At 49.3% G+C, this 15,727-nt stretch overlaps 6 protein-coding genes across 6 annotated transcripts; 3 read left to right on the top strand and 3 right to left on the bottom strand.

The window, feature by feature from the left end:
• Positions 1–95: 95 nt before the first annotated feature.
• F9C07_2198189 (putative serine dehydratase domain-containing protein) lies at positions 96–1,594 on the top strand (the record flags this gene model as incomplete). The annotated part of the gene is made up of 2 exons (XM_071509428.1): positions 96–297; positions 333–1,594. 2 exons carry the CDS (start codon positions 96–98, stop codon positions 1,592–1,594), a joined length of 1,464 nt encoding a protein of 487 aa, XP_071363758.1.
• Positions 1,595–5,153: 3,559 nt separating this feature from the next.
• Positions 5,154–6,744, top strand: F9C07_2975 (putative salicylate hydroxylase; the record flags this gene model as incomplete). The annotated part of the gene is made up of 5 exons (XM_071511044.1): positions 5,154–5,197; positions 5,297–5,399; positions 5,457–5,514; positions 5,567–6,308; positions 6,366–6,744. 5 exons carry the CDS (start codon positions 5,154–5,156, stop codon positions 6,742–6,744), a joined length of 1,326 nt encoding a protein of 441 aa, XP_071363757.1.
• Positions 6,745–7,232: 488 nt separating this feature from the next.
• Positions 7,233–8,559, bottom strand: F9C07_2976 (putative NADH-dependent flavin oxidoreductase; the record flags this gene model as incomplete). Its single annotated transcript, XM_041289628.1, has 2 exons — positions 7,233–8,318; positions 8,380–8,559. The coding sequence occupies 2 exons, from the start codon at positions 8,557–8,559 to the stop codon at positions 7,233–7,235; spliced, it is 1,266 nt and encodes a 421-aa protein (XP_041142695.1).
• Positions 8,560–10,556: 1,997 nt separating this feature from the next.
• F9C07_2977 (cytochrome protein) lies at positions 10,557–12,286 on the top strand (the record flags this gene model as incomplete). Its single annotated transcript, XM_071511045.1, has 3 exons — positions 10,557–10,769; positions 10,798–11,073; positions 11,129–12,286. The coding sequence occupies 3 exons, from the start codon at positions 10,557–10,559 to the stop codon at positions 12,284–12,286; spliced, it is 1,647 nt and encodes a 548-aa protein (XP_071363756.1).
• Positions 12,287–12,577: 291 nt separating this feature from the next.
• Positions 12,578–13,915, bottom strand: F9C07_2978 (putative asparaginase; the record flags this gene model as incomplete). The annotated part of the gene is made up of 1 exon (XM_041284693.1): positions 12,578–13,915. The coding sequence occupies one exon, from the start codon at positions 13,913–13,915 to the stop codon at positions 12,578–12,580; it is 1,338 nt and encodes a 445-aa protein (XP_041142693.1).
• Positions 13,916–14,323: 408 nt separating this feature from the next.
• F9C07_2979 (putative mitochondrial inner membrane translocase subunit) lies at positions 14,324–15,635 on the bottom strand. The gene is made up of 4 exons (XM_041289627.2): positions 15,300–15,635; positions 15,031–15,229; positions 14,788–14,942; positions 14,324–14,698 (listed from the first exon to the last, which is right to left on the bottom strand). Exons 1-4 carry the CDS (start codon positions 15,366–15,368, stop codon positions 14,657–14,659), a joined length of 465 nt encoding a protein of 154 aa, XP_041142692.1. The 5' UTR covers positions 15,369–15,635; the 3' UTR covers positions 14,324–14,656.
• Positions 15,636–15,727: the final 92 nt, after the last annotated feature.

Raw genomic sequence — 15,727 nt, 5'->3', positions numbered from 1 at the left:
TATCTATAAAACCCCATACCAAGATACACATCAATCTCCTCTCCACCCCTTCCCTTGTTTCCTTACATATCATACAATCAATTGAACCACCAAAAATGGACACCATGATCCCACAGCGCCCCCTTCCCTCAAAGGAAGCCCTCAAACAATTCTATATGCATAAAACCCTCACGGAAATCCCTAAGCCCGCCGCCGTCCTAGACCTGGCCATTATCAAACGCCACTGCAACTCAATGCTCCAGACAATCCAAACCCTAGGCGTAGGCTTTCGAGCCCACGTCAAAAGCCACAAAGTAAGTTCAATATCCATATCCCAAACTTCCCGTAACCAGGCCACCCTCTTTCCAAAAAAAAAAAAAAAAAAAGAACCCACCGTAGAAACCCCCACCCCAAAAGCCCCCTCCCAACAAATGATAACAATGAAAAGACAACCGAACTATCCCGTCTCCAAGTCGGGACCTCATCACCAGAGATCAATTACGTGGCTTCCACAGTCCTAGAAATCGAGAGTCTGGTTCCCTTGTTGAGAGAGTTCCAGTCCAAAGGCCGCAAAGTCAATATCCTGTATGGGATCCCACTTGTCCCATCCCAGGTTTCCCGGTTGGCCCTTGCTGCGGCAGAGCTTGGACCGGACAGTGTTTCAGTGATGATTGATCACCCGGACCAAATCAAGTTTCTGGATACCTTTTCCCGGATTGCGGGGTTTGCGGCGGGGGTCTTCCTTAAGGTTGATTGTGGGTATCATCGGGCTGGATTGCCGCCGAGGGCGATGGATAAGGGGGGTTTATTTTCTAAGCTGGAGGAGTTGGAGAAGACGGGAGCGGGGAGATTGGTTGGGATTTACTCGCATAGTAGTTTGAGTTATGGGGGACGGAATCGGGGGGATGCACTCAGGCATTTGAGGGGGGAGGTCGAGGCTTGTTTGCTTGCTTTGGATTCCTATGCCGGGGTTTTGCCCGTGGATAGGGAGTTGGTTGTCAGTGTGGGTGCGACGCCGCAGGTTGTTGCTGCGGAGGCTGTGGCCGAGGGGGATGATGCTGAGCTGGAGGAGTTGAGGAAGTTTCTAAAGGAGCCGGATACGGGGGCATTCAAGGGACGGGTCAGGGTTGAGTTGCATGCGGGCAATTACCCGTTGCTGGATATGCAGCAGATGAGTACAAATGCGGGGGGTGTGCGGGAGAGATTCTTTGATGAGGTGGGTGCTTATGTGGTGGCTGAGACTTGCAGTGTTTATAACGATGGGGAGCGTGAGTATCCGGAGGCGCTGGTCGCTGTGGGCACTTTGGGTATGGGGCGTGAGCCTTGTCCGAGTTATAAAGGATGGGGGGTCGTTGGGCCTTGGGGCTTGCCAACCACCCCGCAGAGGGATCGTTTGTATATTGATCGGATCAGTCAGGAGCACAGTATCCTGAGGTGGGAGTCGGAGGATGTTGCAAAGAAGATTCCACTGAGTGTTGGACAAACTGTCAAGATTTATCCCAATCATGCGTGCATAACAGGTGCGATGTACGGTTGGTACTTGGTGGTTGACTCCAGTAGTGACCCCGATGCTACAAAGGTAGTTGATGTCTGGGTTAGGTGGCTGGGATGGTAATATACCGTTATACTAGTAAGGACATTATGAAATGCACCTTTTCTAAGAAGGCATTTAGATCCATTCTTCCTGTGAGGTCAGAACCACAAGATCAGAACCAAGAAGATGCTGTTTACCAAACTAGTATATACCGGTATGCATGTCCCATAGACGGTTCAGAAGGCGCAAGCGGTTGCTTCTAATGCCACGTCAAGCCCCAACCACGCCATACCTGCTAGCACGAGGAAATCGCCAGAGAATAGCCATTTCGGTAGCGAGCGAAGCCTCATGTCTTCGATGCATGATTTGATTCGAGAATATGTCAGGATTGTATATTACAACGAATCTGATTCTCCGTTAACAATCAGACTGGGAGAGGCTCTGCAATAGTAGATGTCAATCATCCACACGGTTACAGTAGTGCTGGGCATGGTACGGTTAAACAGCAAATCTTTCATCGAATCCGCCACGCAAGACAGGCAGAAGAGTCGATTCCTCCCACTGCACTATTGACCTTCATCTCAATACGGCATGTATGACTGAAAAAGCCAGGATTCAACACGGATCGCTCACATCCCACACGACCGTGTAAGGAATCCACATTCTTTCACGATCTAAATACCGCGTTAATTCAACAGCCGTTACTTCAACAGCACATACACGGAGTCGTGAGGAACGAAAGGAAGAGGAAAGGAGGGGGGGGTTTATACTCCGGCGGCCCTCGTTGGGAGCCTGAGCGCCTCACGCTAATACACTCTCAGAGAACTACACTGAGAATTTGGAACTTGGTTTGTCTTATACGATCATTGTTCTGACATATCAAGGTATCCTGTATACCATACGAATAGGTAGCGTCATTTGAGTGAGTATTATGCGGTCAATCCCATTAAATTGATTAACCTTCCAGCATGTCGTCGTATCGCCGCGCTTCCTTAATTCCAGCGGACCATCTGAACCTTTCATTTGGAGAGGAGCTTTATAGCGATTCATACGGTGATGTCCTGAATTCATGTACTTCCACGCATTTTGACTATCCGTTACAGTGATTTGAGATGTTAACGTAATATACAGACGAATAATGACCGGCCGATGGCTGTAGAAAGAGAGCGCTGAGAGAGTTGCTGCTTAGATCCAACCTGAGAGATCACGAGTGTTCTGCTATACGAAAGGACGAAAGTTTATGTTTCACGCCGAATGCTTGATAAGACTCGTGTAACAGCTACTGGTTGTTCCAGATCAGTAACAATGGATTGCCTACTCCCGTATCATGTTGTTGGACCCTTCTAGTAACTACTTGATAGAGCGCGAGGTCCAAAGTTATTTACTCATTCCTACTATGGAGCCTGTACCTATCAGTGGTATCTTTTTGTCTGGATCTGTTTAGGACAACCGCTCCCAGCTGAGTCTTCTGACTCATTTGATATCGAAGATAAGATCCCTGCACGCAACCTTAATTGACCGTGATAAAATGAAGATGCTCCCCAAATGGCAATCAGCTGCGAGTGCCTCAGCCTCCACCTGGACGGACCCAGGAAACAGGACATCCTCTACCAAGGGTACCAAGCAATCCACTCTCACGCGATAGCCGCCCGCCCAAACCAGGAAACCGGTCAATCAATACCCCTCAATGCTGACGGCAGGGATACCTCGTCGAAAATCTATATTTGATAGTATTATCAAGACTCTGCGGCTTATAAGATGCACGGTGACGTTTCTTCCAATTGAACACGGGCAATTGTTGTCAATACATCTACTGATAATCAATAGCTCCCTGTCGCACCTTTCCATTTGGATTGTAAGCGACAAAACTGCTCATTATAGTGTGATCACTTGACTAATACAAGTTCTGTATGTGAGAATCATTGTCAATGGACCTTTCGTTACCATTGAGTCGAAAATTCCTTTGGTGGAATTGTGGTATAGGTGGCCTGAAAGGTGTGCTTGAACAATGTGCGCCATATCCTTATTTCTTTCGAGCTAAAACGACCATGTCTCAGCCATTATCACAACAAAAAGCGGTTTTAGTGCTGTAGGTCGTAGGGCCGGGATACTCTACTAGTCACCATGAATGGCATCAATGGCTACCATGCAGGCGAGAACGAGAATGCAAGGTCCCATGATTAACTGTATGACGAGCAGGTGCTCTTTCGCATCGTGTAACAGGGCCTAGAGCGTCGTTGGCTGGGTGGTGGTGGTCAGACAAGGTAGTAGCATGATAGTAGGTAATGAATATGACCTTCCCAGAAGGGAAGCAGTCAGAGAAGCCCGGGCCGATGGTGGACAATTCCTGGGTTCGAGGCCGTACGTGGAGACCGTATGGCGGAAGGGGGTTGATTCTAGGGTTAAGGATCTGCAGTGAGCCAACCACAGTAGTCTTCAGCAGATCAGCAAAACCCCCATTGGTTGGCAATTTTAGGAGCTTTTTCAACTCCTTGCATATTGTGCCCTTGCTCCATTATCATGACAGGACTTTGAAAACAAAACTGCCGCATAGTAAGCTGACGGCGCTGATAACAAATATAAATTGATTAAGGAGCTAGAGGGAAAGCGAAATTAGACGAGAAAAAAAAAAGCCACTCGAGTGACGAGAAATGGCGCAAACAATCCATTTCAAATATCTAAAAAGCAGTGGGCGGGTTCGGCCGACAAATCTCCTGCAAGGCATTGTAACCATTGATCTGGAGATGTAACAAAAGTAATTAGCAAAAGCTGTGGGTGTACAGCGACATCGGCAATGTGTACTCCAAATTTTTGCCGGAGATGTGATTGTGCTAAACACCAGATTTTGACGTCTGCGTCAACAGTGCAGCGATGTGGGTCGCAAACAGACTGATTTTGGGGTTTCTGACAACGTCCTCTTGCGCATGCCCTGGGGGAGCGGACGAAGCTTCGGCAGATGGAGGGTCGCTGGAAAGCCGGCACAGTAGAAGCTTTGGAGAGGGAAGTTCTTCCCCGTCGCCGCTGACTCGTGGGGGTTATCCACCGCCCTTTACCGAGCGGCGCCACCCATCGGCTCATAATCTTTTTTTCCCTTTTTCCCCCCTTCTGTACCGCAGTCCGGACTATAGCATTCTGATTTAGAATTGGCGTTTATCTGTCCACCGGGTACCCTTCGTTATAGTAGTAAACAACAAATTCAGGATGGCGGGAGGTGGCGCCTTTTCCCTGCATTGTTCGCACGAGGCAGACCACAAGGGAGGGATGGCAATACGTACTGTACACTTAAACCCCTGGCAGGATATCAATGGCTAGCAGCCGCTTTCTTTCCTTGGTGCTCCCCATGGTGGAGATAGTTCTAGTTTTAGTAGCCTCCCGTTAGTTCCGGTAGAACGGATCGGGGTGTCCGTGGGACTAAATAATATCTTTGTCCCCGTCATCCATCATTCTTATTTAGTCCATTGCCCATGGTCGATGTTGCTCAAGTCTTAGTGGCGAATTCATAGTGTGAACTGTATCTTCACGCAACACAGAACTCGGCTTTCTTGTATAGTTCACTCGTTGAGAGCCTAGCTTATCTCCCCATTCTCCAGAGTTGATCCTTTCAATTGGTGACTTGACGTTCCACGGACTTCTTGTCATCATGGTAGTACAGGCGAAGACACCTCTTCAGGTGATTGTTGTTGGGTAAGTCGAAAATCTGACATTCTTGGTGCGGCCACACGAAATTTTCATGCTAATCCTAGTATAGGGCAGGTATGCTTCCACCTCCTTTGGGAAATGAAGAAAGGATTTGACACTGATGGATACAGGAATTGGTGGCATGGCAGCAGCCCTGACATTGGGGTCAAAAGGACACCATGTCGTAATTCTGGAATCTGCTCCGAAAGTATGGAGCTAAAGTCCCTTTGCTGTCGAAATACATGCTAACCAGACCCATGCATAGCTCCTGGAGGTCGGTGCCGGCATTCAAGTTTCGCCGAATATGTTACGGATATTTGACCGTGAGTATATGTGGTTCCTCTCAAATAGAGGATTTTGCTGATTCAGAATAAGGTTGGGGCGTGTCTCCGTTGATTCACTCTAAAGACGTTGCCCTGGAGCATATCCATGTCCGCCGGTGGCAAGACGGTAGTCTTTTAGGGACGATGCCCGTAAACAAGACGTACGGCCAGCAGGTAGTTATTCATCGTGCAGATCTCCATAACGCTCTAATCGAGCAAGCGCTGGCGCTACCAAATGTGGAACTTCGAGTAAACTCGACCGTCACCGATGTTCAATTTGACCCAGCATCTGTGACGTTAGCCGATGACACTGTTGTCCAAGGGGATGTTGTGATAGCTGCCGACGGCATCAAATCCACCATCCGCGGCCACCTACTTGGCGAGGACTCGCCCTCTAAGGCCATCCCAACAGGTGATGCAGCATATCGGATCATGTTACCACGAAGCGTGATGGAGAAAGATCCTGAATTAAAAGAACTAGTGGACGAGCCACAAGCAACTCGTTGGCTCGGTCCTGACCGTCACATCATTGCTTATCCAGTTCGCAAGCATGAGCTCTTCAACGTGGTACTGCTTCATCCGGATGGACATGGTGTGGAGGAGTCATGGACCACCAAAGGATCGAAGCAGGAAATGGTTGACAACTATCGCGGCTGGGATCGAAGGGTGCGGAAGCTCATTGACATGGTCGCGGAAGATGAAGTTCTTGAGTGGAAGCTCTGTCTGCATTCTCCGTTGAAGACTTGGATTAAAGGTAGTGTGGCCTTAATCGGTGACGCTTGCCATCCTATGCTGTCAGTTTCCCCCCTTGTTCTCTCGCAAAAGGTCTATCCAACTAACGTCCCATTCAGGCCATACGTAGCTCAAGGCGCCGCGCAGGCTGTCGAAGATGCTGCCGCCCTAGGCGTTCTTTTATCGACAATTTCATCCAAACATGAAATTCCTATTGCCCTCCGGGCATATGAAAAGTCCCGGAAGCAACGCGCGGAGACAGTTCAGCAGTCCGGCTCGGCAAATCGTATCACGCTGCACCTCCCTGATGGTCCCGAGCAGCAGGCTAGAGACGAGCAGTTCCGACTATCGATGACCGGCGGGTCTAATCCCGATCGATGGACAGATCGTGAGACGCAGAATTTCTTATGGGGGTGGGATGCCGAGAAAGCAGCCCTGGAGGCCTGGAATGGTAAGTTTCCCAAGGTTGCTCACTTCAATCCCTTCCTTTGTCATTGAAAGAAGGTGAACCCTTGAACTAAGATCTATCTTCTGCAGAAGTACGCGATGGGAACGTGGTTGAACCGCGTCATCACTTGTAGTGGGGTTCTTTCAACCCCGTGGTCGGATAGTTGGGCGCACGTGCACCGTACAACATCGTACGTATTCTCAAGTGAACAAGGGTCTACTTCCACATGTATTAAGCGATTGGTTTTATTTTTGTACAGCGCTCGACTCATGTATATACCGAGGTTTCTTTTGCTGTTCCTACTTTGAGGACCGCATCTATGTAAATATGGTCGGGATTTGGTTGAGTTTACGATTATAGATTAGAAGCATTCAGTACTCTAATGAGGGACACATAACAATGGACTAAAGCTAAAGTACTTATATATAAATTGATCATTGAATCTCTAGCTTGTGCTTGGTGCCCTATTCATGCTATATTGCATCTATAGCCATCAGATCTTTACGTGTATACCTCACGAACCATGTACCCTCTAGCTCTATATTTTTTCCTGTCTCTTCCTTAGGAATGGTCCAGCACCACGACGAGAGAAACCCCATCGAATCTGGTTAGCCATTGAGATCTCCACATTCAGATCATCAGCCCACGCCCAAACTAATCCCGGATTCTTTTGGAAACCACGGCCGACCATGACAAAATCTAGACCCTCCTTCTCTAACAAGGAGTTGGCCAGCTGGGCCGAGTCGATCATGCCCACTGACCCTACCTTCAGCTTATCCCCAACCGCCCGTTTAACGGCGACAGCAAAAGGAGCCTGGAAGCCGGGTTTCGCATGGATGTGTTGCGCCTGATGAGTGCCACCGCTGCTGATGTCAATCAAGTCAATGTAGCCGCTCTCGGCGAGCGCTTGGGCAAACTTGACGGTGTCCTCTGATTTCCAGCTAGGCTCCGACGGTCTCGACTCTTCTAGCCAGTCGGTGGCGGACACGCGCAGAAACACAGGCTTATCCTCGGGAACCGCCTCTCTGGTCAGCTTAGCAATCTCCATACTGAGGCGGATGCGATTTTCAAAGCTTCCGCCATATTCATCCGTTCTCTTATTCACGGCGGGGGACAGGAACGACATGAGGAGATACCCATGGGCGTTATGAATTTCAACAAAGTCCGCACCCGCCTTAACAGCTCGTTTGACTGCGCTCACCCATGCGACCTTCAAGTCTTCGATATCCTGCTTTGTCATCTCCTTGGGCGTAGGGTTCCGATCATTGAACGGAGCATCAGTAGGACCTTTAACATGATCTGGCCAGCCACCTACATTTCTAGAGGCAGTGTCATTCATGGATAGCCATGGAGCAACCGTGCTTGCTTTGCGGCCGGCGTGAGCGATTTGGACCCCGATCAGCTGGTTCTGGCTGTGAACGAACTCAATGATGCGACGCAAAGGTTCGATCTGCGAATCTTTCCATAGTCCCAGATCTTCGGGGGTGATACGACCCTCGGGTTCAACCGCAGTTGCCTCAACCATGAGGAACCCCGGTCCACGCTGGGCAATTCCCCCAAGATGGGCCATATGCCAGTCTGTCATATGACCATCGTCACCGGAATACTGACACAATGGCGAAAGCTGTACAGTTCAAATTATTGTCAGCATTACCGTTTGGTAATCAGGGATGGTGGTGCTTTACTCCGATGCGATTATGAAAGGTTAGGCCCCGCACGGAGAGGGGTTGGAACAGCTTCGGAGGGGCCGTTCCATCTGATTGCGGGTCGGCTGCTGTTCCCGCGGGAGGTTCTTGGGCGGGTGTGAAGTAAGAGATGCCGGGTGCAGCTTTGTTTACGATATCCGGAAGCTCTCGCGAGGTCATGGTGTTCGACTCAACGAAGAAAAGTTTGATAAATTGGATGGACGAGGGTACTGCTGCGATCGAGGATGGAAAAGCAGTCGAGATGGCATCATGTCCTTACTCTCGATCGAATACCTTTCGAGTTAATAAAGTCTATTTGGGTCTATGCATTAATAATGCGTCCAATGAGTTGCGATGAAATAATGATGTCACCTGGCAGAGTCCTCGGATGCAGCAGATTATCGACCGATCCTGATCACCGAGTATATTGATTATACAACTCATCACCTCGGCATAGAATGGAAAAGGTCTAATAATATTCCAAGTTATAAAATAAACCGCCAGTATATAGAACGGCAATTGCTGGGAAGATCGACGGGTCATGCCATCGCCAAGACGCCATAACCGACATCGCGAGTCTTAGCGATGGTCTCTTTGTTGAACGTAGACATTCCCCGTGGTTCAGTTAAAGGGAAGGAAATCTTCTGTTCACTAGACCATTCTGGACTCTCCTCTAAACCCAGAATTTATTTACGCGGAGAAGTGATTTGGAAGAATCCCGCTCCTGGTGGGACTAGCGACATCCCTGGCTGCATAGAGTTTCGATCGTAGTATCACCTGTCCAAATGATCGATAACTGATCATGGCATTTCATTCATGTATGCACGCATACTTAAAGTGGTGCTTTCCGTCGAGTGTCTTAGATCAGGGTGAGATCCAGCTAAGCCATAGGACGTTCAACATGGAATATTAAAAAGGTGACATGGTTTCTGAAAGGGTGGCTCTCGCTAGGGCGACATGATCTGTACAATAGAAAGACCCTAAATGGTCATTGGACATTTAACCTATTGTTCAATGCTTGGCGGATTGCGGTATCCGAAGCTCATGTTGAACAATGAGAACGCAAAGGAGGGGGGAGGAAAATAAACTAAAATAAATGAAAAAATATTCAGATTAGGTAACGCGAAAGGATATTTGGTTTGTCCTCCGTGAGCGGTATCAACATATCGAGGAGTGCCAGATTATACAGGAAACTTTCCAAGCAAAGACTGAGACTATATATGAGTAGTTGCAGGAGAGCTAGGAGGCAAGGACCTGATAGTGATTTCGGTGGACATCTGTTCATTCGGTAATTCTTTCATTCTGGAGCCCGCTGCTCATATCTGACTCGTAGACAGCTGCCACGTATTCACCCTGAAAGTTGACTGGATCGACATGAGGAGTGTAACAGGAAAAACTATTCGATCTTAGTGAAACTCGAGATCCCGCAGCTTCCGATTATCGGGTGTTGTTTCGAATTCTGTAAGAATCTCACAATCGCCACCAGCCATGTGCAACAGCAGTGAAACATAGCGAGCATTGAGGCCCATTATATATTCTTGAACTAATTTTGAGCCTTGCGGCCTTTCCATGTAGGTGGATCCGATGAGGGAGGATCCTATTGGCCTATTGTACCACTTGAATAAAATGATCTGTTCCTGAGGAACCAATGGCGGTGCTCGCTTTAGATTTAGTTCCCCAAGTTCCATCGTCCAGGTCACAACCAACCGAAAGGTCACGTCGACAAATCATAAATACCTCGGAGGGTAACCTCAAATTTGAGTTACGGTTGCTTGAAGGAGCCGCGATGGATCTCGTTCTCCAAGCCTCAAGGATATAAAAGAGCACGAGCGCCGAGAGGTTCCCTTAAAAAGATCCGCATCGCATCGTGTCGCTTTGAAACCCGATTGATTTAGTTCGACGCGGCGGTGGAGACGGCTTTCATTGTCGTGTACCTAGGTAACTTCCAGCCAACCGCACTGACCAGTGGTCGGGCTGCAGATCGTCTGTCAGCAACAAAGACATCGTGAATATCGGTTTCAATGGATGACTGAACCCTTCCCCATCGGTTGTAACCCATTGTTCTATCCCGGACTATTTAAAGCCCCATGAAGTCGCCCCGTGACCTTTCTCTACGACAATCAAAATCCCTCTTTAATCTAATTCAGGCTCCAGAGTGACCGCAGCCTCTGCTCACGATGATGGGACTTCCCTGGGCGACGGTCTATATCGTGATCGCTGGGTATGCGATCGCCAAATCAACCTTCGGCAATTTCATCCTTCTATCAATCCTGGTCTCCCTGCTCAAGGTTTTCTATAATTGGGTGCTGTATCCAGACTTTTTCACGCCGATCAAGAAAATTCCATCGCCTCCCGTAAGTCTTCTATTTCGATCACCAATACTGGTGGCTGTGAGAATACTAATGAACGGTGGTGTAGGGACGATCGTGGATCACAGGCAACTCCGACACAGTCTTTCTGGAGGCGCCTTATGAGCATATGCGTAAATGGCTGGAAAATGTGCCAAATGACGGATTGATCCGCTATTATGTCTCTATCAACCTAGAGCGCATCTTACCAGTGGGTCCACGAGCTTTGAAAGAGATTCTGGTCACCAAGTCGTACGACTTCCCGAAACCCGAATTCATTAGAGCAAGCCTCAAGCGTTTAGCCGGGGAACATGGCTTGCTCCTCGTGGAAGGGGACGATCATAAGGTCCGGTCACAGACTAACACTTACTATCTCTCCTGTTATGGCTAACTTGCAATAGAAATCAAAAAAGAACCTCCTTCCGGCATTCGCTTATCGCCATGTCAAAGAGATGTATCCGATTTTCTGGTCAAAGAGTATCGAGATGGTGAGGGTAATGGACGAGGACCTGCGGAAAAAGGCTGATCCAACGGACAATGTCCTCCGGATGGGAGCATACGCCAGTAGGGCGGCGCTCGATATCGTTGGCGTTGCCGGAATGGACCATGACTTTCAATCTCTTCGTGACCCTAACAACAAACTCGTGAGAACGTATCAGAACCTTATGAGCGAACCCCCATTGTACATGAAGATTATCTTCCTCCTGACGCTGCTCCTGGGCGACCCTGCCGTTGTTCATGACCTGCCACTCGAGAGGAACAGGAGTATTGAGCGAAGTTCTGAAACCATCCGAGATGTGGCACGACAAATGATCCGGCAGAAGAGAGCAAAATGGGAAAGTGGATCTTCCACCGCAGAAGATATTGATATTGTCTCGGTTGCCCTGCGGAGCGGGAATTTCACCGAGGAGGAGTTGGTAGACCAAATGATGACCTTCTTGGGGGCCGGACATGAAACCACGTCAACTGCCTTACAGTGGTGTGTGTACGTCTTATGCAAGCACCCCGATGTACAGACCCGACTCCGTGAAGAGATCCGTGCAAACCTCCCTCCTATCTCGACGGAGAACCCCCAGCCGCCTGCTGCTACCGATATCGATAATCTCCCATATCTCAACGCGGTCTGTAATGAAGTCCTTCGCTATCACCCGTCTGTGCCTGCCACTATCCGCTGTGCTAGTCGAGACACAACGATCATTGGCGAGCCCATTCCGAAAGGCACGTTATTTCTGATTGCCCCCGAAATTATCGGTAAGAGCAAAGAACTTTGGGGCCCGGACGCCGACAAGTTCAACCCAGAACGTTGGCTAGGCCCTGGTCGGGCCAATAACGGTGGTGCTGACAGCAATTATGCTAACCTTACGTTCCTACACGGACCACGGAGCTGCATCGGCCAGGGATTCGCTAAAGCAGAGCTCGCTTGCATGGTAGCGGTCGTCGTGGGCAAGTACCATATGGAGCTGAAAAATCCCAATGCTCCACTCGAAATCCGACAACAAGCGACCGTCTGCCCTAAAGATGGGGTGCTTGCTAAGTTTACTAATATAGAAGGGTGGTGAAGAAATTTCACGGTTGAATTCATCTTTATGTATATTAATGTCGATCTCCTTACTGTCTTGGATATCTATGAATCAGGGATCTAGCTGTGGCAACTCACGATGAAAGTGGTTGGTGTTCCTTTGGCGGTTAAAGCATTTGTTTCTATCATGGTATTACTTTCCGGTATTTCTCGTCTTTCTGCCTTGAAGTTGACTCTATCGGGCTACGGGCCCTGTCATCAAACATGAACAAGAATGATACAGAATAGCACCACAAATCTACAAATAAAAGTCTGGTCTACAAAGTTCTACTTAGTATGGCTCTCTAAAGACCATCACATTCTCCATATCGTTCCCATCGCCATCTTCCTCCACCCACGCCCTCCACATCCCTCCGCAATTGAAATCAAAGACCACCTTACCCCGTCCCAGCTCCATCCCAGATACAGGCACTCCCGTATCTTCATCCACTTCCACCTCCGCCTCAATCCCAATAATACCCCCTCCACCCTCCCCGGTAAGCCCCCAACGCCTCCCAGCCGAACGCTGCAACTCACCACCCGGCCCAGCAACCGCGGTAACAGCATCAGCCAGCGTGGGCATCCGCTCCGAAAAACGAACCATAGCACAAGCCGTCCTTGCCGCCGCAACCCTCAGAAAAGAATCCCCATTCCCGGTACCCGAAACAGCAACAGCCCGTCTCTTGACTCTATTCTCCGGACTAGAACACATCACCATCTTCTCCTTTAGTCCCCTCTCCAGGGGAACCTCCATAGGTAGAGACACATAGTCCCCACTTCTTCCCCTGCTATTAAAGAACGACAAACAATCCCCCAACATCCCATCCAACAACCCTCCCCCATCAGCCCCCTCACCATCATCTACAGTATCACACTGAACCTCCCACTCCTCCGCCCAAAACCCACCCCCCAAAGTCGGCGTATCCCCAATCCGCCCAGGCCACTTGTTCGTCAACCCCCCAGTACTAGTCGCAACAGCCACCCCACCCCACATATCAAGACAAACACACCCAACCGTCCCCTGACTGAAACTGACCGGCTCAGGCTCCCCCTGCAAACCCCGTAGATGCTCGTCCCACCGTCGTTGCGTCCAGAACCACTCATCATCCATGAACTCCAGTCCCCATTCCCTAGCCTTCTCCTCCACATACGGCGCCACAAGCTGCGAATGCATGCTGCCCCCGTCCTGACTGCCATTTCCGGTCCGTAGGAGTGACTCCTTAGCGGCCAGAATCGGGTGCCGAACGTTCTTCAACCCCATGACGCCTGCGCCCCTCTTGATCGACCCTGGGTAATCGGGGGAAGAATCATCGGAGACGAGGGACGTCACCATGAGAGAGGCTTCCATTTCAATGGTTCCGGCGGTGGTGAAGACGCTTCCGCGACCGCAATTGAAGAGCTCATCGTCTTCGAGGAGTATTACGGCGTGGACTGCGGCATCGAGGGCTGTGGAGCCGGACTTAAGGAGAGAGTGCGTGGAGCGGAGGTAGGTGAGCAGGGAGGTTTGGTATTGATTGTAGAGGGATGGGGGGAGGGTGGATCTTTTGAGGGCGCCTGCGCCACCATGGATTATTAGGGTTGGTTTGAAAAGTGGTTTCCTTTGTTGGGAATTGGGTTTGGGCTCGGCCATTTCGAAGTTGGATTGCTTCTATTTTCTTGATGTTGGTGTGTTGGATGTGATATGGAGCACTGTGAGTTGGCTGCGGGGAAGCGGGTTCTTATATGCAGGTTTTGGGTGGTTGGAGACAGGGTTTGGGGTTAGAGTTCGGTCGGTCCTTTTGGATTGGAGGGACTGGAATGAATGCTGGCTGTACTGTCTGATAATGAGTAATTGATTCTTTGGGGGTACTAGTCTTGTTGTTTCTGGCTTCTTATCTCGGAATAATCTAGGGTTAGAAGGAATGACTTACCCGCCGATAACCAGAGATAAGCTGGTCTTATGCATCTAATTCCTTCTTGTTCCTGGCCTTCCTCATTTTCAGTGATGTCTTTAGTGGACTCTGGAGGGGAACATCTGAGAATCGCCTTTGGTAGACTGCAGTGTATAGAAGACTGATATCACATTATACCATTTATCGGAAGTTAATATACAAGAAAGTCCAGCCTTGGAAACCCCAAGACCAGCGTCGAAGATTCTTTTCCCTCCATCAACGTAATGAACATGCGAATGCAATGCTGTGCACTCCAACAAACCAGGCTAAAACAATACAAGAGGATTAAGAGCAGGGATAGAAGCACAATAGAAATAGCAACCTCTATAGTATGCCCCCAGAAATGATGACCACACCCAACACCTGAGAAGAGAGATACGTGATAATAATATAGCATATAGATCGGATTCGGGAAGGAGGGATCGTAGCTGGGGGTTGATTTAAGCAGCGACCTTGTCGCCAGATGGAGGTGCAGGAGGGAGCTAAAACACACCAAATTAGCTTCAACTCATGCAAGCGGATAATCTAGAATCCAAGCGGATCCTGAAAGAAGACGCTAGATCAAGCTCACCTCTAGTTTTGTGTTGTCTGCCATCATTCTCTGGAAACCAATACCGACACCTTCAATGACAGCCAGGAAAACAGCGCACATAATGGCAGAGTTTCTGGCAGCCTTGACACCACCACGAACAGCCAAAGCACCACCAGTGAAGAAACCAGCGATAACTGTACCAAAGAACATCAATTAGTCAGAGGCTCTCCACGAACTGGACATCCCGCATGTCCAGTATATCGCGAAATATGGTACACATACTAGCATTGTAAGGGTCCTCCTTCTTACGGATTCCCTTGATCGCACAATCGAATGTCGAGAACATACCACCCCACACACCGAAATTACCACCGAGGACGGGCGCACGAGCCTTGATGGCTGTGAGGGCTCCTATCCGACGCTCTCCGTAGGGGCTGTTTCTGAAACCCTTGATACCGTGCCATACTGCACCACCAATTGCCTATAGTTTCATCTTATTAGCTCGATAGTCCTGCAAGTGAGTGCGATTGGACCTCGACTCGGATACATACACCCATACAGAAAGCACCACCGAAGTCGCTGAGGGCAACCCAGGGGCAGGGATCTCTGGAGTGATCCATAGCGAATGTGAAGAGAGATAAAGAGACGAGTAGATGAAATTAAGCGGGCGGTATGTCCGTAAGCACGAGTAGCTACTGTCCTGACAAGCTACACGGTCCGTGAGATGCGATGTGTCAATGGATCGAGCGGTTGCTGATGACCCGGGTAGGTTGTGACTCGTTGGAGGGAGGATGGGATCGAAGGCGTATGTATTGACGATTATATAGTGTCGTCAAGTAACGTCTTCTAGTCGTCAAACCGCGGGATGAGATGTCTTGTGTGGGGACAATGAGGTCGGCGATGGAGCAAGATGGCGGATCGCAGCAATCTTTTTAGATGGCGTTTTTTCGCCCGGAAAACGTGACTTCGGACGGGGGAA

The sequence above is a fragment of the Aspergillus flavus genome, chromosome 2, assembly GCF_009017415.1.
Source record: "Aspergillus flavus chromosome 2, complete sequence".
Lineage (NCBI taxonomy): Eukaryota > Fungi > Ascomycota > Eurotiomycetes > Eurotiales > Aspergillaceae > Aspergillus > Aspergillus flavus.
The sequence above is the reverse complement of the archived record's forward strand: the minus strand, read 5'-3'. Positions and strand labels throughout refer to the sequence as shown.

What these genes read in the sequence shown, in the direction of transcription:
- F9C07_2979 (XM_041289627.2), bottom strand. Translation starts at nt 15,368, where the DNA reads ATGGATCACTCCAGAGATCCCTGCCCCTGGGTTGCCCTCAGCGACTTC. An exon ending in GGAGGACCCTTACAATGCTA is followed by an intron (nt 14,943 to 15,030) that starts GTATGTGTACCA and finishes TCTTTGGTACAG; the next exon opens with TTATCGCTGGTTTCTTCACT. An exon ending in CAGACAACACAAAACTAGAG is followed by an intron (nt 14,699 to 14,787) that starts GTGAGCTTGATC and finishes GGTGTGTTTTAG; the next exon opens with CTCCCTCCTGCACCTCCATC.